The 19,810-nt window shown below is 39.8% G+C and overlaps 1 protein-coding gene across 3 annotated transcripts in view; it reads right to left on the reverse strand.

Moving 5' to 3' along the window:
* SHPRH (SNF2 histone linker PHD RING helicase) overlaps positions 1 to 14,864 on the reverse strand; it is a 56,412-nt gene extending 41,548 nt beyond the window's left edge. For 2 of the 3 annotated variants that reach the window (XR_011738343.1, XM_065834688.2), the window contains exons 1-9: positions 14,738 to 14,864; positions 11,826 to 12,492; positions 11,274 to 11,403; positions 6,072 to 6,290; positions 5,672 to 5,750; positions 4,729 to 4,879; positions 3,151 to 3,256; positions 2,410 to 2,666; positions 1,282 to 1,977 (exon numbers count right to left, since the gene is read on the reverse strand). Coding sequence is in view for 2 of the 3 variants with exons in the window: in XM_065834688.2 (XP_065690760.1) it covers positions 1,282 to 1,977; positions 2,410 to 2,666; positions 3,151 to 3,256; positions 4,729 to 4,879; positions 5,672 to 5,750; positions 6,072 to 6,290; positions 11,274 to 11,403; positions 11,826 to 12,461 (2,274 nt within the window). In the remaining variant the exon portion in view is untranslated. Of the gene's footprint in view, positions 1 to 1,281; positions 1,978 to 2,409; positions 2,667 to 3,150; positions 3,257 to 4,728; positions 4,880 to 5,671; positions 5,751 to 6,071; positions 6,291 to 11,273; positions 11,404 to 11,825; positions 12,493 to 14,126; positions 14,203 to 14,737 lie in introns of those variants that run through there. The other variant, XM_071806385.1, reaches the window with a different exon arrangement.
* Positions 14,865 to 19,810: the final 4,946 nt, after the last annotated feature.

A 19,810-nucleotide genomic window follows, 5' to 3' on the forward strand; every position in this document is an offset into this window, starting at 1 on the left:
TTGAAGCAGCACTGAAAGCAAGTCTGGATAGCTGGCAGTTAAAAGAAAATTAAAACAGTGTCTCAGAATGGAAGGCGTCACACAGCTTAAAGTACTGACATTCAGTATTTAAGCTATTTTACTGTTACCATGTAAATCTATTTTTGACAGTTTTCATCAAAGCTGGTATAAAACTTGGACTGCGTCCTACGAAAACTGTGCAAGTTTCACAAATTTATTAGTTGCTGCGCTAAAGCTACTTAGACTGCACTGATGGCCTACTGGAGGCCTAGAATTCATTTATACATTGGGCACCTCTGCAGGATAGCTGAAAGTATCAGATATATCCCTGCATGCAAAGTTTCCTCTCATCTTCCTTCTCATCTACTACTACTGCTATTTTATTCAAAATATAAGGGACCTATGGTTCTCAAAGCACTATATCATTACAAAGGTCTTTGCCTGCTAAAAATACAAAGGACAAATCTTGACTACATCATTAATAAAAGACAATGGCTGCCCTTGAACACTGTGATAACTATATATAAAAAAAATCCTGTATAGCCATAGTTACTATATGTATAATTAAGCTTATTTTAGCGATAGAGCTATTAGAAATCATGTAAAATGACAATACAAGGTCTACAGATAGGCAACATCTTAATAAATACGGCAGATGTTATATAGACAACACCCAAGTTGCAACAGTGTTATTCTCAGTAAACACCAAGGCCCAACACTTCTTTTGAAAAGCCCAAGAATCAGAAATTCAAAAGTACACTCTTTATCTACTGAAACATGTGTTTTTATCTAGAACGAAATAGGAAGCAACTACGAGAGATCTGCTTGGGTACAAATGTACAGTGAGACTTGACACTGCCAAAACATCTATAGCTAGGCCTGAGTTCCTTGGTAACTTTCCAGGGAAAAATCCAAAACAAAAACAAAAACCAAAAAACCCCACACGAATAAAAAAATAGAAACAGCCTTCCTTTTCAAAAATCACCTATTGTTGCAACTGCTCAAAATCTGCTTCCATTTGATAAAGATATCCAGTCGTCTGTATCTTCTTCCAGTGACCAACTAATAAGGAAAAAAATGAAGCTTCGTGCTTCATGCAGACAGTCTTTCTGGGACACAAATACACCATGTGGTGTCAAAGCAGAGGTCTAACAGCAAGAAATGTAGAATTCTGACACAGAGAACAAAGAAGCCTCTGAACCTTACATGATAGAGTGTCAAACAGGAAGCCCTGAACCTTGAGAAAGTAACCCTGCACACTGTGAAGCAATATAGTCTTACCAGAACTCGAAGAGAAGATGATCTTACATGCCTGTTGATCTCATCTACCCACTGATGACAAATAGAACTTGGAGAAATTATCAGAGTTGCTCCTGTGGAAACTGGTTTCATTGCCACGAGACAATGGGGACAGTAGAAGGGCTTGATCTTCAGGTTTTCCTCTTTGTAGTTCACACATTCTGCATGCTGCCATAAGTAACATTTGAGGCACTGCACACGAGCTTTATAGTCAGCCAATCCAAGCTCACCACAGATGCATTCAAAACGATACTCAGAGGTATTGAATGGAAATACAGAACTGGCATGTTGTATGCTACTGCCAGCATGCTCTTGGGAATGTGAGGACTGGTCCTTTGGAAATTTCTCATTGACATCCGCTGTAGTTTTAGAAACATCAAAATCAGGATGACTGCTCACACCACTGGAGTCCCGGAGGCTGCCAGGTGAATCGGGAGACTTTGGGACCACAGCTTCTGGCTGAACATCATTCTTTTTTACAGAGTTCTCATGATCTGCTTCAGATTTCCTGTTATTTTTGCTAGCTGTACAATAATCATGTTCTTCCATGGTGATATCCACCCGTAAAGGGGTTTTAAGGACATTAGTTGAAGTGACATCACTATTCCTTGATTCTTTGGTTTGAGTTTTAGAATCAATCAACTGCTTTTTCTGACTGCTTTCTGAAGTCCTTGCTATCTACAACGTAAAAGCAACCAATAATATCAGATTTCTTCCACACCTTTTTTTTTTTATAATATATAAACACATCAAGACAGATATTAAGATTTTTTATTGATTTCCAGTTTGAGGATTTGGTTACTGTTTACCAGCATTTAAAATGCAACTTCAGAGTAAGAACAATATATCTGCCACCCACTGCAGCACTATTTTTAAAGACTTATGACAGATGTAGTTAGTATTTCATCCCCAAATTTGATGTAGTTCTGATTTCTGCTTCCTCGTTCACGACTGTCAAAGCAAATGCTGCAGTTTTCTTCATTTTTATCAATAAACCAGTGTCACTAACCTAGCGCACACAGACAACACAGCTGAAAGTAGCATGCAATTGGTGGAAATTAGATCTGCCTTGGCAACTTTCTTTGAAGTAACTACGGTAGCATGTTTTACCTGCTCTTTGGTTCTTTCTCGCCTCTTCTGTTCCTTGTAATTCTTTCCCAGCTTGAAAGATCCAGCCAGACCATGTCCTTTGACTTGTTCTACTACTTGTTCTGCAATTAGTTTTTCTAGAGTTCTTTTGAGGAGCCGTCTATTCCTCTGTATGTCATACCTATATACAGCACTGATGTACTTAAATATTGCAATAATGGATGCTCCTTTCTTCACATTCATTTCCTTCACAGCTGCTAATATCATCACTCGTAAGCCTATACATAGAATCAAAGCAAAAAAACTTACAGCTCAGATAAAATGAAAGTTACCTCAGAAAATTCATATGAAGGAAATTCTGAACACCATGGTAACCTAAAAATGCAAAAAAAAGGTAGCAGTTTTGACTGCTTTACTTGAGGTAGCCCTACAAATAGCTGGTTTTCAGTGATTTTAAGATATTGAGTAGCAATAGAAATAAGTTGGTCAATTTTCTTACTGAAACTTATAAAAAGACAGTCTATTTCAGTTAAATGCATAAACTCTCTTACAAGGAGCTTTAGTTACATAAAGATTTGTAGCACAGGAATCTGAGTTGGTAGCTTTACTTTTAAATATGACTCACATCTTTGTAGCATGCAATCCTATACCACAGCGCTCAGCAAAATAATAATTTCATTCTGTAGAAGTAAACTCATAGTCAGTGGCCAATATAAGACAAGCCAAAACCAAAATGTATTTTTAAAAGTCAGAAATACTTACTAGGATATTGTATTTTCTCCTTCAATTTAAGCTCCATCTCCTTTGTTTTTTTCTTTTTATTTCCGTCCAAAGGTTGAGGTGGAACAAAGAAGTTCACAAGCTTACCCTAATGCATACAACATTAGATAGTTATTAGCTCATGTCTCTTCAAGAGTAATTCTGAACTTCATCAATCTTTTCAGTTGAAAATAAGCATGAGCTGCTATAGATGTGTGCCCTGCTCTCACTAATTTGCTCAGCTCATTTTCAGTGTGCACAGTGATACCCCATTCAGTTCAGTTTCTTGGCAAATGGTGTTCAGCACCCTACACTGAGAACAGAGAGAGCAGCCCTGCAAGCTGCTTGGGCCCTCCACTACTTCAAAATTAAGTTGCAAGAATCTATAGCTGTAAGTGATCTAGGTTACTGATGAGGTTGAGGAAAATACATATTTAATATATAGCTAGAAACACATAAGGAGGTAAGCAATATAGATTGAAAACCCCTGGTTAGTTGTATAACAAGTAAGCTTCTCTTTTCAGGGATTGCCCCCTTGCCCCCAATTGACTCTGTTATTAGTGATTCAGGAATAGTGATTTAATTCGAGGAGATGTATACTCAAGAACTGAGATACAAAAATACAGATGACAAAGGTCCTTCTGGATGAGTGGATAGTGTCTTTTAACTACAGGGAACGTCATATAATTCTGTTCACAAAGATCTCAAAAATATTACCTAAGATGTATATCCTAACTACTATTATGGAACAGTTTCACAACCCCAGCTCTCCAAAAGCTATGGTCTCTAGTTATTGTTGTCAAATAATGTCCAGATACTTTAGTGCTAATGCCCCATCTTCACACTTCACAATACTGACCCTCCAATACAACTAAGAAGAATCTTACTCTCTGAGAACTGAGTGTTTTCAACCAATAAAACTACAAGCAGACCATAATGAACAGATGTACAATGCAAGTGGCTGCCATGAAATCAAAAGGATGGAACCCACAGAAGTGGTAAGAGTTTACCTAGACATAGAAAGTTCTCTCGCTTTAGAGAGAACTTTTGGTTTTAGTGAATGTGTTAAGTTTTCACAGGATGCATGATGAGGAAAGTGAAAACACGGAAAACTGCTGATAAATAAGCCCAGTTATTATATGCAATAGAGAGAGAGAGCAGAAACTTTTATTCATTGAGTTTAAATCATCCTTATTTTAGCACAGAACGTATGTCTAATGGACGTTTGATACTCATCAATACAATGAAGTCAACAGAAGAACGATTTCCAACATGATAGAGTACATTACACATTTATGCACTCCTGGAGTGCACGTAAACTACCAACAGCCTATTTAATAAAGCAGTTGCCTCCTAACACCCTTCATCAATGGCAAACTATCAATTGCTTCTCATGCAAACCATTCCACTATTTATGTCACCAAGTATCACATCATACAAAGCAAAATCTTTCACTGTACTTTAATTCAGCTTTAAATCTGGACTTCTATAAAACAGAAAGCAATAAACTCAAGAGAAGTGCATTTCCATTAATTCTGATAAGCATTTTCTTCCTTCTAAATCTTATTCTGGTTTTCTTACCTCAGGTAACGTCAGATCATCTTGTTTCATGTCTGGTCGAGTATGAGTCAGAATAAGGGCCAACACTTCAACTGTTTTTCCAAGACCCATCTCATCTGCCAAAATACCTCCAGGCCACTGGGGTCCAGCAATTGGATATTCACGGATAATACTGCAATTCAAGTACATTCCCAAATGAAAGTCAGTAACTACAGAATGATGTGACAGAGAAGCACAAGTTCAGGGACATACACAGCATAGCTTCAGCAAGGTAAAACTTGTAAGGTGAAGCAATATGTTTGATTAGATAAGCTCAGATTCACAAAAGCTTGCAAGCTTTTTCAGTGTACAAACCTGTCCAAGATGAATACATATGCCAGATGTTTTTGCATTTTTTCCCCTCCTAACAAGCCTTGCCTTGCTAACTTTAGCATATCATAACATTAGTCTCAAAAAACTGAAATAAACTTCTATTCATTTGTGTTAAAACATCTGAAAGTTATATAGGGAAAAAATTAAAAGCAAACTAGCAATCAAAAGGTTCCATTCTAACCTAATTAATGAGAGAAGTGAAACAGAACTAGTAATGCAATAATAAAAGCATTAATAAATTAATAAAAGCATTATATTGCGTCCTTTAGATGTTAAAAACATTGGACCAGAAAGTCAAAGCCTTCAATGCTCTAACTAAAAAAATGTTATCTTAAAACTACAATTTGCACTGAAATTTAAAAAAAGCTGTAAGAAATCAGTCTTCAGCTCAAGATTTATATATTTACCTGTGCATTAAATAATCCAGTTTGCCTTTTTTTTTTTTTGAATCAGAGATATCACTGCTCCAATTCTTTAATTGCTAACTGAAAAATGACAGTTATGGAATATCCTCTGCTAAAAGCTGCCACGAAGGTTTTCACAAAGTAAAATCTTGAGGTGTTCTCAGAAATAGATAACAAAAAAAACATACCAGCCAGTAAATGGATTATAGTAGATTTTAACTCCATCCAGAGTGATGACCTCCCGCCATAAGAAATGCAGTGCATTCTCTACGGAGAAAGAGTTCATGTTACTGTTGTGAGGTTTCTCTATAAACAGGACACTGCTTAGAATTGCTCAGCCTTATTATGACATCTAGAGACAAAAAGTAGATGCCTATCTCCACTGTGCTTCATGAACAACAAGACACATCAACTGCTGTTCAGCAAAGTTTAGTTAATCATTCAATGTACGACCCAAACGACAGCTTTTATAAAACTAGTAATGAAATAATTAACCAAGCTTCTAACCAAACAGCAAGAAAACATTACTGCTGACAATACAATTCCACTTTCCTCGATTACGCAAGTTTTCCACACCCATATACTTGCCACTGCTTGGAGTGTTTGTGAGGTTCTCTCGGTGCAGCATCCAATTCACAGCCTCACTTTGGTACGGCCTCAGAACAGGAATTAACGCAGGGTGCTGCACGTCCTCTCTCAGTGACTGGATATCCTGCTGATGGGTGTGCCTCACAAAGTCATAAAGCTCTTCAATATTTTGTCGCTCTAATTCCATGTCAGATTCTTCCTCATCTTCCTCCAGCTCATCTGCATACACCAAGTCATTCAAGACATGCATTAGCAATCAACTTTGGTCAACATTTCCATAAATTTTGCAGCAACACATTTAGGTAACATATGAAAGCAAGCAAACCAAAATGTCATTTAAACATGTCATGACTGCACCTGACTCAGCCGTAATAGCAGCAGTAGGAAGCACTGAACACTCTTTTCCTAGAAGTTAATATTAACATGCTAATGCAATCACAGAGGTACACGTAATCAGCTAAGCTTCTCCTTTAGAATTTAGGGACAGAACCTTACTTATTTAATAAAGACCTTCCACTAAACATTTCTAACCGATACAGAACCACAAATAACTCACATTTCAGATTCAAATGCCAACATGGGTCAATAATATTACAGAAAGGGGGAAAACACTGTGGGATGTCAAGGATTTGTATATTTTTCATGAAATAAAGCCTTTCTTGATAAAATAAATTTAAAAAATAGGAGATTATCTTCAATGAGCTTTCACACTCATTTCAAATTATCCATCTGCGTAAGAAAATTGTGGCAGTAGGACAACATTAAATTTTCACCACTTGCATCACTGCAAAAAAAGGCCTTGTGCTTACATATTTTTCACATAATTTGGATACAAGGGCTTACACTGAACTTAAGCACTACAGAATAAAAATTAATGAAAAATTTAAAAGTATAATATATTGATAAATAGAGAAAACAGATAATGGCATGCACTATTAAATCAAACTATCATTATGATGCCTCAGGCTAACAAGATATGTACCTGCCACAAACACCAGAGAGCCTAATCTTAAAATAAGGTTTGGGGCTGCTATTAGGACTTTCTTTCACGGAAAGCAAAAGCTTTCTTTTGTTCAAATGAACGGTGAAGTATGGGTTCCAAAACAAACAGCAGGAAATGGTGTGCCTATGTATGGCAGCCATCAGTGCCCTCCCCTTCTGAGTCAATGGCACAATTCCAGTACTTCCAAGGGAAAAGAGAATTGTGAAAAATGTCAAGTTTCTATAAATTCATGAAAACTATATATAAAGAAGGCAACCAGAGTGCACATGCAGGGCTATTAACGTTCTAGCCAAAGGAAAAGCACCAAGTAGAGCATGCAGCTTTATATGCTACAGAAACCATTCCAAGAGATTCTCTCACACACATTCCTCACTTCATGGAAAGAACAGGGAAATTAGAGTCACTGTAGAGCATAACTTTGATCAATGAAGTTGATCTATAATGACACCTATCATTATATTGTTAAAATAATAGTTTTCAAATACTACATTTCAGAGCATAATAACTTGACTTTTATATAAACTAAGTCTACCCAGAATTTTACAGGGGAGCTAAGACTATAATATACTTTAAAGTAAAATGTTTTTTCATACAACTATACCTTTCTAGTTTTGATCATCCTCTCAAACTTTCTTTTTTTTCTGATGAAATGGTCCTACGTACCACAGGGATTTTTAAAAGGAGGGTAAGTAGGTTTATCTCTCAGTTAGTTACTTATTAAACAGTGAATATTTAATTATGCTTTCAACCATTTCAAAATGTAACTCAATTATGTAACTTCATCTTAGTATTTTTACCTTCGAGAAATAGATGGTATTGTACTATCTAAAAATGCAGTTTCTCTGATTCTATAATCAAGTGTTGTGCTAAATTTCTTCAATGACTAAGTTCCGCTGTTGCATCTACAGCAGAATCTTTCAGTTTTATCTGTAGGGCAGTTTCCAGATTGCCGTATATCTACATCAGTGAAAATGTAATATTTTCCCCCTTTATTCTAGATTAATGGAAAACTTGTTGCTTTCCATTTGGTATTAAAAAAATGTCTTACAGACACACACACACACAAAAAATCTCTTCTTTGTACAAAGAATTTATTATTAAGAAAACTGAAGGAGAACGATGTATAGTAACTGCAATTGCCATGCTACTGTATGTCATATAGTTCCATGACACTATGGGAAAACAAACTCTGAAATATTTACCATTCACTAGAACAGATATATGAATAGCAATTAAACAGCCATTTTAGGTTTTTTATTTGAATTTTAAGGCCTAGGGTTTTTTTCCCACACTAAGAAAGCAGCTAGCTGGATCTATAAGTGATCTACCTATTACAAAACCAGCTATTTGTTAAAGAAAGCAAAAGAAATCTCTGTAAACAATTTTCTCAAAAAAGTGGTTAACACTACAATTGATGTTCAAAACTCATGAAGCTTCTGCATATTAAATATTTGGTCACTCTCCTGCAGATTCACTAATGCATCTGTCCTATGCTGACAGATGGAATTCCTGCCACAAGGTCTCAAAATCATATAGAAGGACATTTACCCAGATGAGTACACTGAGCAAAACAAATATGAAAATTACATGTAGAGATAGAAAAGTCATGTCCCTTATTTCTGTAAACCCTTGTGTGCAACTCCATCAACCCAATAATTTGCTCATCAATGGGGAGAAGCAGCAGCCTCATCTTGGAACATTATTGCTTAACAGAATTCATTTTAGATGTATATTGACAAGTATTAAAATACATAATAACATGCAGTTTTACAAAAATTTTAATTACTTCTGTTTAAAAACAGGTGAAATTCAAACACAGACTCAATCGTTATAAATGCAAATCAATTTACACTTCTCAAGAGGCATGCACTCATTGGCGTAGGATCAAGACAACTTTAATATTTTATGATACATCAAAAAGTACATATTAAAAAACTGTCAGAAAATGTAACTGGTTTCAAAGTAATTGCCTGGGGTCTTCCCTCCCAAGTCTTTTCCATTTCTCTGACAGGCTTTATTTCTGAATTTGGAGCACAGTATAATGCACACTGTGTACTTATACAGTGGTTTAAAGATCCTGTTTTGTTCTCTAATACTTTCAAGAGAATTCTTTACCTTTAATTTGGTTTGCCTGACACCAAGAACTAAGTTGATGCGTTCACTGAGCTATACACCTACCTATGGAACCTATAACCCCAGTTGCAACAGTTAGCAAAGAGGCTATCACAAGAGGTCATCACTTTTTCCTAATATGAAGTAATTACTTTTTTCTTCTGCTTCACTTTATCTATACCAAATTTATACTGAATCTCCACTTCATTGCCTAGTCTGCTTGCAGTCTTGCAGTTGTTTGTCATCTCTGTTATGCCAAATAATACATTTCAAGTTTGTTGATGATACCATCTCACCAATCACTGTATTTCCCAAAGCCTTAGGAACACATTAAGCTACACATGCTTTTGTAGGACTTGACTGGTGATCTTCATACACATTAACAATGGTTGACTTCTATTCTCTACACCCTCTATTTTACTTTATCATTTACATGGTATTCATTGGCATTGAATCAAGACTATGTTATTATCTTACACCACAGCAAAATGTACATGCTGAACAATAGTCAGAAGGTTCACCAGCTGGAAACACAGATCCCTTATGAACCTGAGCTGGCTGCATGGCTTCTGAAATGGTAAGTTAAAGCACAAAACCCCCATCACTCATGTCCACATTCTTGCTCCAGTAACTCTGAGGGACATGTCTTCCCTTTCAGAAGCTATATTGCCCCTTCACCTGTAAGCTACACTCAACCATGTAGTCCAGAAAAGTCTATCTTTTAGTGTACTGAGGACAAATGCCCCAAGTTGCAGCAGCAAATTCTTTGGGATCTCAAAATAGGTCACTGTTCATTTTGTCCATAAACCATCTTTCCCCAACTTCTGCGCAATGAACAGATATGCAGAAAAGAAAGTTGTGGTTGCTGCTATAGCATTACTTTATTTGAGCACTCCTTTATATGAGTTAGTGATCTCAAGTCTATGAATTCTCAGACAGATATTCTGCTTCTAATGCATTTATGATAATGTATTTCTCATAATGCATTTAAAAACATTACTATTAATTTCTATATCAAATAATTTATTCTTCAGACTTCTTTTCGGACCTGCTTTATTGTGCTTTTAGACCTAAGTTGTCAAATTCACTTTAGTCAGACTACTTCAGTTTTTTTGCAGGATGACTTCTTATGTGCAATATCTTCCCTCCCTCACATACTTAGTTATACTGTCCCTTCTTTTGTTATATCACAAGTATTTTCTGACAGTTGCACATTTATTCTTTGCAGCACACATGGATGTACGGATTTTATTCTGCTAGCTCTTCCTTTTAGCTTCTCTCTAGCAAGTTCCCTTTTTTTTTTTATACAATTCTGCCTTTTGATATTAAGTAGAATTATGAAGGGGGACATTAGGCTCCTTTTGCTTCTGCAAAAACACTGAAACTCAGCATATTATGGTCACTGTTACTGAGGCAATCTTCAACTAACATTTTGAATCAACCCTACAGTCAGGAACAAGACCAAGGCTGTTTTTAAGAGTTTCCTAAGCAATCACACCATAAAATGGTCATTGATCACCCTAAGAATCTGTATCACTGCTGAGTATAACCTGGCAAACACCTCTTCAATTCCAAAATGTTGACAAGATCCATATTTTTGATTTTGCAATGGTGCATCCTTAAAATTGCCAGAAAGGTGCGTTCTGTAGCAGTACACATTATAACGGCTTTACCGTACAAAACAAACAGAAATTCTGTTGCCACAGTTGTGTGTTAGGCACCAAACTAGGAACAAAAGCCTGCCAAATTTAATTCCTGGTTCTTTTGAACAGTTCCTGTGTAGCTTGGACAAGTTACTGTACATCTATTCAAACAACCCACACAAATCAGTGAAAACATAAGGATGCAAACTTCTATGTGCCTCAGTGCCTCATCTGTAGAGAAGGAATATTATCACCTGTGATTTGACCACAAACTAATCAGCATATGCTTAATAGCCAGAAAATAATAAGAAGAGAATTACCTTGAAAATAAAGTTGTTCTAGAAGGCAGGAATAACTTATTTTCCCTTACATTTAAAACTACTAGAAAAAGGACACACTTTAATAACAAAAATTATTCATCAACATTCAACTGAATTGCATTACCTGGAATTAAAAAACTATAGAACTTTTCCATGAGTTTTTGAATCAGCTGATTAGCTTTTTTGGGTCTTCCACCTCCATCACTGAGAAACTCTGGTTTACTTAGTCCAGCTTCCAGAAGGTAAATTCCAACCTGTGACATGGTTATACAGTTAATCGTTTAATTAACTGTTAGAATTACAAGAATTTTATAAACAGAAGAATACAAAAATAACAGTGCTTTGAAAGTTAGCATATGCAGACAGATGCCATGTATCTACTAAAATCACCATCTGTATAAATGTAGTAATTACATTTGTACAGTCCTAAAATTGCGTTTGACCCTTTGAAGGCAATCATGAGGCTGATGGCGGCCTCCAGTAAAAATGAGTTGGACACTCCTGATATAGAGGATACAGTACATTGCAGCTAAAAGCTTCTGTGATTCCTTTGGGTGATGCATTACAAACAGCGCAACAGTAAAAAGAATTTTTTAAGAAAAAACACACTGAAAACATTTACATAATCATTTAGAAACTATATATGTTCATCACATTGTAAAAATATAATCCATACCTTTAAAACTTGAGCCTCTCCAGGTCTTTGATAAAGTCCAATTATCTTTTTCTTTTGCAACCATCTCAAGCCTTCCAATATTTCACCACCTAAAGTTGATTTCACCAAAATACATTGCTCATAAGCTCCCAGGTATTCTTTTGTTTCATTACTGTACTCTTCTTCACTTCTTTCATGAACACAGACCTGCAGTTGATCATCAGATTCTCCTCTCAAAGTAAAACTCCTTTCATGGAATTCATCAGTTAGAACTTGCTCAGAAGGAAGATGAAGAGCAAATTCTCCCAACAGAGCTTTCCAGGACCCATCTGCATGGTATGGCAAGACTATAATATTTAGCTGTACTGACACAGGAGTCAGGATGGAATATGAGTCTTCCTCATCGTTAACTGTCAAAAACTTAACAGATTTTGAGCCACTGCCTTCTTTTTCACTAGGATCCTCATCAGTGCTATCATCATTTATAACAACGATGGATGCAGAAGTGCTTGGACCTGGAACATGGTCCTCATTAGTCTCTTCATCATCTAACGTTATCACCTCATTTCTCCGGTCTTCATGCATATTCCAGCAGAGCTTTTTCTTCTTCTCTTCATCTACTTTTGATGGAGGTGCACGTTTTCGACGACTACTCATTTTGTCGTTTTGTCAACAGTATTTTCAGGCTCTGTGAGATGAAGTAAATTAGTCAGCAATATGTACTACAACATCAAATTCCCAGATTGAAATTTCACTGGGCAGTAGCTACTAAATTTGCAAAAGGTTTAGACACAGACATATGCACTAAGAAATCTAACTGTTCAAAAGAGACTTAGTTTTATGGAGAGTCTCCTGTCCTTGTGCCATCACACAAAGCTAGACATGAAGCATTTGTCTCGTACTATATCTTATCATTTTGCCAGACAGCTACAGACAGATCAACAGAATGCTATATTTCACAGCTGTTACTTAGAATTCTGTGGGACAGATATAAAATGAAAAGCAGTGGAATCCCTCAAAGGCAGAGGTGGAAGGAGATGGCAGAAGAAACTCCACAAACAGAAGTGCAGGAGGTACAGGAGACTTGGGGCAGGTATGGGGAAAATACACACACAAAATTGTTCCTTCCTGTCAAAGCTTACATTGAAGTGAAACTTTAAACAAACTTGAAACAGGGTTAGTCTGAAGCTGTCATTACATAAAATATGGTTTAGAGCCTAAGCTATCAAGTTCAGTCCTTAGAAGTCCCTAATGACCTTCCTAGTAGTATTGAATACTTTATTTTCCCAGGGAACTGTGCATCCTGGGACTTTGATACACAAACTGCTTGCAGAGGAGCCCTTACTTATTCAATTGCACATTTCAGTGGGACCAATCAGGAAACTAAATACACAGTCCTACTGATTTCAACGAACTGCAAAGCTAAGTCAAGACACATGCCCAACTCCTTGACTGAACTGGGACACTGAACAAGATTTTGTGGATAAGACACCAGAAAATAAAATACACATGCTAAACAATACACATGAAGATGATTATGGAATATTAGACCCATCTGGGAAACTAATAACTATGTACTCAAATCCTCATGCTCATAATTAAATAGTCAAACAAGATTTTTTTAAAATACTGTTTTTATAAGGAGCCTGAACACAGCAATAGATTTCTGACCTCAAATTAGAGCACTGTCTTTGTCAAAGACAGCAAAATATTTAGATATCCATGTCAACTCAGCTTCTGCATACAACTTTTAAAGAAATATAGGAAGATATGAGGCAAATATTCTAAATCCAGTGTCCCACATCTTAATGTTAAAAGGGTTTATGCTGGAGCATGGCAGAATTCCTAGAATTCTGAATAATTTTAAAAGGATCCTTTAAAAAAACAAAACAAACCAAACAAAAAAAAAAGCCCACACAACAACAAACAATTAAAAAAATCAACAACAAAAATGAAACCAAAACAAACCCAAACAAATCTTCAATTCTATAGTTCATGAAAGTCTAAAGAAATACTTGGAAATATACAAGTCTTGCTGCTCTTGAATTACAAACACAACAGAATTATGGAAACATGTGAGTTTTCAAAACAATACTCATGCACAGAGTGCTGACAATAAACCAAGGAAACCCCAACCACGAGCACACATAACATAACATTGCACTTAAAGAACGAATGACTTCTGCATCACCAGGGTCTACATGTGCAACTTCAGCACCACACACCGATGTATAAGCTACAGAGAATCGCTCTGTCTGAGCAGATCTGTTTAAAACTCCTATGATCAGGAGATGATCGTGTCTACAACGTGAAGCACCAAACCTGCCCGCAGAAGCTCCGGTGGTGTTCCGGGGAGGCCACACCGCGCCGACATGAGTGCTGGCCCCGGGGCCTGTGCAGCAGCCGCTCCCCAGTCGGGCACAAAGCCCGCTGCGAGCAGCCCGAGGCCGTGACCCGGGCCGCGGCCACTCCCCGCTCCCTCGCTAGGAGGCGGGCAAGGTCCCCTGGTCCCTAACGAAGAAAGTTACTCTAAAATCGGAAAGGAGCCGCCAGCAGCGGCTGCGGTACTCCTCAGCAACCGGACACGTCAAACGGGCTACGGTCAGCCTGCCCACCGCCGCCACCCCGGCAGTTACTACGTGGCCCGTGAGGCCATTGCGAGAACCGAGCAGCCAGCCTGGGGCACCCACCGCTCCCCGGGGACACTCGCACAGGGCCCCGGGCCGCCCAGCCCCGCCGCGGCCCCACCGCCACCCTGCAGCCGGCCGCGGCCAGGCCGCCGCGCCACGGCCAATAGGTCGCCAGGCGCTCAGGGTGAGCAGGCAGGCGGACCGGCCACCGCTCTCTCCAGCCCGAGGTGCGGCCCCCCGCTGCGGCCTCGGAGTCGCAGCGGGGAGGGGAGAAGGAAGCGGAGCCAGCCGCCATCAACGTACCGAAGGGGTATCGCGGCTGCTCCTTCCCCGGTCGGGTCGGGGCAGAGCCCCCCCGCACGGCGGCAGAGGGCGGGGCGAACGCAAGACCCTTGATCGGCTGGCGAAGTGGGCAGGACCGCCCGGCAAGGGGAGGAGGGGGGGGTGGGCGGGCACGAGGATGCGCACGCACCCACCCCAGCCCGGCCTGCGACCAATGAGATCTGAGAGAGGTGACAGGTCTCCCCGTCCCCCTTCGCGTCAGCGGAAAAAACAACGGAAGGGCGAAGGGCGGCGCAGGCGCAGACCTTGCCCTTAGGGTAAAGGGGTGGGGAAATCGCTGTTCGCCCTCAGTGGGGCGTGGCTGGGGAGGGTCGAGAGCGAGGCTGTGGCGTCATTGGCGGCGTGCGCAAGCGGCTCGGGCGAGGGGGTTCGTTTGTCCGCGTGTCCGCCGGCGTACTGGGCAGGCGGCACCTCGATCATCCCTTGGCAAGGCCCTCTGCCGTGGTGGGGCTGGGAAGGGAAATGGGTTATGTTAACGCCTGTGAGGAACAATGCTGTAGGGAAGATTAAAGCCCCACATGGGGTTTGTGAGATGTTTCAGATCACTACGATAGGTTTGTCTGAGGGTTGTGGAAAAAAACGCTGCTTGGGGGAAAACTAGTGAAAACCGTTTGGTTTGGGTGACTTAAAGGTGGAATACTCAGGAAGTCTCTCGGGTTTAGAAAGTGGCAGAGCAGTGGAAATGCCGTCTGATTGCTGTGGCCAGTCACACACGGAAGAAGGTGACGCTGAGAAATGATTCCTCAAAGTAGCGATGATGATGGAGACCTTGGTACCATCCATGAGGTGAAATACGGTTGAGAAAAAAGGGGAGGCACACGAAGGTCTGTTAAATCAAGCGATTAGTTACATGATGAGTGGATTTCTGGGCGATTAGAACTGCAAAAAGGTCCAATGAGTTTTTAATGACAAATATAACTTCAATAAAAACTGCAAAAACATTTATATTGTTGTGAAATACACAGATCCACCCTGGGGGACTCGTAACAGCTGTAAATAAACAAATGGAAAAGCCATTTACAAAGAGAAGGTGGTGTTTTTTTCTTAGAGCTCATTTTTGTTAGTCTTTACAAATGCAGTAATTACTCTTCTATGTCTGATTCTCTACCTTTTTTAGGCTTTTTGGAAGGGTGAGGCCTTTGTGGTTTCAGTGGAACTGCTCAAAACGGTTGTATGCAATAGTGAAGGGAGCCCTGAGAATGTTGGCCATTATGCCATGGCGATTTGGCTGTTTTCATTCACAGTGTTTAGTTTGCCACATGAGCATTGGGCATTCCTATATGAAAATTAAGTTAAAAATCATCACTCAGTCCTATATTACAACAGTAAATTACCACAGAACAGAGATAAAAGGGAGGACACTCTGATGTACCTTGGTATCTAGAGCAATAGCAACTGAGGGGAGGATGACTGAGCAAACCTCTTTCGTGGGGCGTATCCTGGGCCCATGGGTGGGTCTGGCTTGGCAGGGCCTGTGGCCTTGCAGGGCTGTGGGGAGCTGAGACCAGCCCTGCTGTGCTGTTGCTGGGACAGGGGCTGATGGCCCCAGGGGCTGACATGGTGTCCTGGGCTGTGGGGAGCTCCCCAAGCAGGGACAGCCAGGGCTGGTGGTGCTCTGAGAATGCTGATGCTGGTGAGTACTTGTTGGTGCTGTAAGCACAGCTTTACTGCTAGCTAGTTCGCTGGCAACTGTATGACGAAACTGCTGTGCAGGTGACAAAAGAGCTAGTTTTGCTCAAAGTTAAGAAGAAGGTCCTATTAGTTTAAAAACTTAAGGCCAGACCTGGATCACCCTGAGGGCAACTCACCATGGGTCCCCATGCTATGATCCCACCCTCAGTGACCTGTGTCTCTGGGTGTGCTGCCTCCTGGCACAGCGGCTCTGTGCCTTACAGCCTGTGCTGCCAAGCCAGTGGCTTAGAGTTGCCTTGGGAGGCTTTCTGTCTTCCTCCTAACAAGAAGGTCTTGTTAAAAAATCCCTATTTTTTTTTTTTCTTTTTTGATGAAGGCCTTTTGTTTCTGGATGTGCCTTTTGGGATTTAGGTGTTGACTCAATTAGTAAGACAGTGAGCAGCTGAAGTTATGTGATTCTTTAGGAATTTATGAAGCTACCATATTTCACTCCCACCTGCTGGCATACAGCCGTATGGCTGGGTAGGCAGCTCCCTTTGAAGGGATGACACCCAGGTTCACATTGCAAGATGTGAACATCAGATTTTCCCATCCTGAACTGTCTCTCTTGATGACAGGAGTCAGGGCAGCCAGAGGACAGCAACTCCCATCATGGTTACTGAGGTGAGGGGGTGATAAAAGTGGTATGCTGTCAGTCTGCGGCAGCATGGTTTCCCCCGACGTGGAACTTCACATGTGGGACTTCTCATGCAAGTGTCCTGCACCTGCTGTTGACGACCTGATGCTATGAGAAAGATGGAGTCCCACCAGTGACTGCAGCTCATCCTCCTCCACTTGATGAAGTCTCAGCTCTACCAGCAATGGGAAATGAGGAAGAAAAGGGAAGTCTTCCAGGTGGAAACAGTGCCCCTTGCCTGCAGTCTTTAACCAAGAGTACTTGGGAATATAGGGAATATCGATTTTGCCTAGTCCGTTGCAGGTCACCTGCCTTTTTATTTTGGATTTGGATGGCTCTGAAGACAGGCCTCTGGTGGTAAGCTTCCCCAGAAATACTGGCACCAGTGGCAATGCGTTACGTGACTGTCCAGTTATTACAACAAGAGACTCAAGTGGTATGTCAGGCCTGTGCATTGTAAAGGGTATGGAAGGGTCATCACAGAGATGAGTGAAACAGAGAGAAATACGAAAAGTTTCCAGATTCTTGTAATGCTGAAGGTCAGTCCTGCTTAAATATAGACTGGGCACAGCTTCTTCCAAAAGGCCTTAGATACCATATAGGCTGTGCCACTTGCCCAGGAACTAGCCTATATCCAGTGGCATGCCTGATAGAGGCTACACAGGTGTAGCCTGAAAGGATTTCTGTAAGGATCCATAATTGTTGTCAAATCTGATCCTAAGGTTAGTAATGAGAAGCAGCATTATCAATGTCCTGGAGACTATAATTAGCAATAAAGCGAGCAAGAAACATTGTGGTATCCTACTTCATTATAAATCTGTAAATCGTCTTTAAATGTGATTGATCTACCCTGGCAACAACTTGCAGGTTTCCAGTTCAGAATTGTGAGCCCCTCAAAAGCTCCTTGAGAGAGTGAATATTCTGAATAAGCACCAAACTTTTGCACAGGCTCCGTCCACTTCTGAATCCAATAGCTGATGAATCATTCTGAGAAACTTTCCTCATTTTCTTCAAACTGAAAAACATATTACAGGTGTAATGTTCCAGCAATAACTATCATACCTAGCCCTTACCTTAGCTTCCCCAGGAACGGGTGACCATCAAAACTTTACCCCTTTCACACTAAAAGCCTGAAGAGCACTTATTTGACTCAGACTTCTCCAACAGAAATACACAGCAGCAGAAAAAAAGAACAGACGGAAGTGACTGAACCAAAACATTACATTGCATGTTCTCCTGCAGGAAACAAATAAAAGAAAAACACACAACAGATGGTAGTCAAATCCCTCACCCATTATTAGAAACTGCTCCAACAACTTACATTTCAAGAATCCGTATAGAAAGAGCAGACAAGAATCCATACTTCAGCGAGCTCTGTTCACAGGCTAAGGGCTGTGAATCTGTTAATAAAGTCCTTGTCTTGTAGTTAACTTTTGTGTTTCTATGTTGTGCATGTCTTCTACTTGATTATTTCCTGTCCGGGGTTGGGATTTGTGCTTTCCTTGGTAGTAATGGTGGTTTTTAAAAACTTTTAATGTAAAGCACTTGTGAAAGTGAACTTTATTTTCTCATCTGGATGTCATAAAATTAGTAAGCAAGAAAGAAACCTTTCTGCTTTCAGAACAGGGGAAAATAGCACAAAGAAAGCGCCTGTTCTGCATAATAATTTCTGTCTGAGCCTCTCTTTCTCTCACCCCCATTCTGTAGGAAATATCTTCTTTAGTTCTCAGGATAAACAAGCTGGGTTTTTTTAAATAAGGGTCAAGAGCAGGTGGAAGAATGCCCGTTTCCATTCAGCAGCTAATGGCTAAGGATCCTTGTGATTAGTACCTAGTAATTTCCCTCCTGTTCTAAAGAGCTTGAATGCATGAAAGACGATAATTGCCGATTCATTTAACAAGATAGAAAGGAACAGTATAAAGAGAATAGAATATGGTATAAAATGAGACCATGTGGTTTTCTTGATCACACTTGAGAACATAGCCTCCCTTGCCTATGGATAAAAATTCCCCTTTGCTCTCAGTAGCAACTCTTAAATCCCAGAAAGAGTAAGCAAACAAAAGCAGGAGACATGCTACTTTATAAAGGGTTTCTTTTCTGAGAGAGGTCGGAGAAAATGATGTGTTAGTTGGTGTAATATTTTAGAGTCCTTTCTACCAGTATTTTAGTTGCAAAGGCAAGAAGTTGTTTTCCAAAGAAAGTCAAAATTGTATTTGTCTCCAGATTTGTTCTGGTGACAGAAAGTGTGAATAAAACTGAGGGCAGATAGACTATATTGCCAGCACCACAATGACTGAATGTTGTACTGACAAGCTAATTAAGCATCTATGTGCCTCAGCAAACTAGTCAGAAAACCACTCACTGTGTTAATTGTTTAGTTAACTAGTAGGGAAAAATCTTTTGTCTTCTAGAGATAAAAATCACCATATGATAGATATGAAAAGATGGACCCGGTGGAGGCATGGTATGGCTCCAGTCTATTCCAAATGAATGAACTCACGGTCAGTATCCTGTGCCCTGGCAGGAAATTACGTTCATAGGTTCAGCTCTACCCAACTTCCTTAGTGTTTGGTGTTTTAAAGTGATGTAGCTATCATAGGGGGATTTTAAAGTGTTATCATATAATTGCTACCATCCACAGTGCATGATATTGCTTCAGGCAAAAGAGTAGGAGATGTAAATATTTTTCAGAGAGCTACAAAGAACATAGTACTTTTGTGTGCCAA

Source organism: Patagioenas fasciata, chromosome 3 (assembly GCF_037038585.1).
Source record: "Patagioenas fasciata isolate bPatFas1 chromosome 3, bPatFas1.hap1, whole genome shotgun sequence".
Lineage (NCBI taxonomy): Eukaryota > Metazoa > Chordata > Aves > Columbiformes > Columbidae > Patagioenas > Patagioenas fasciata.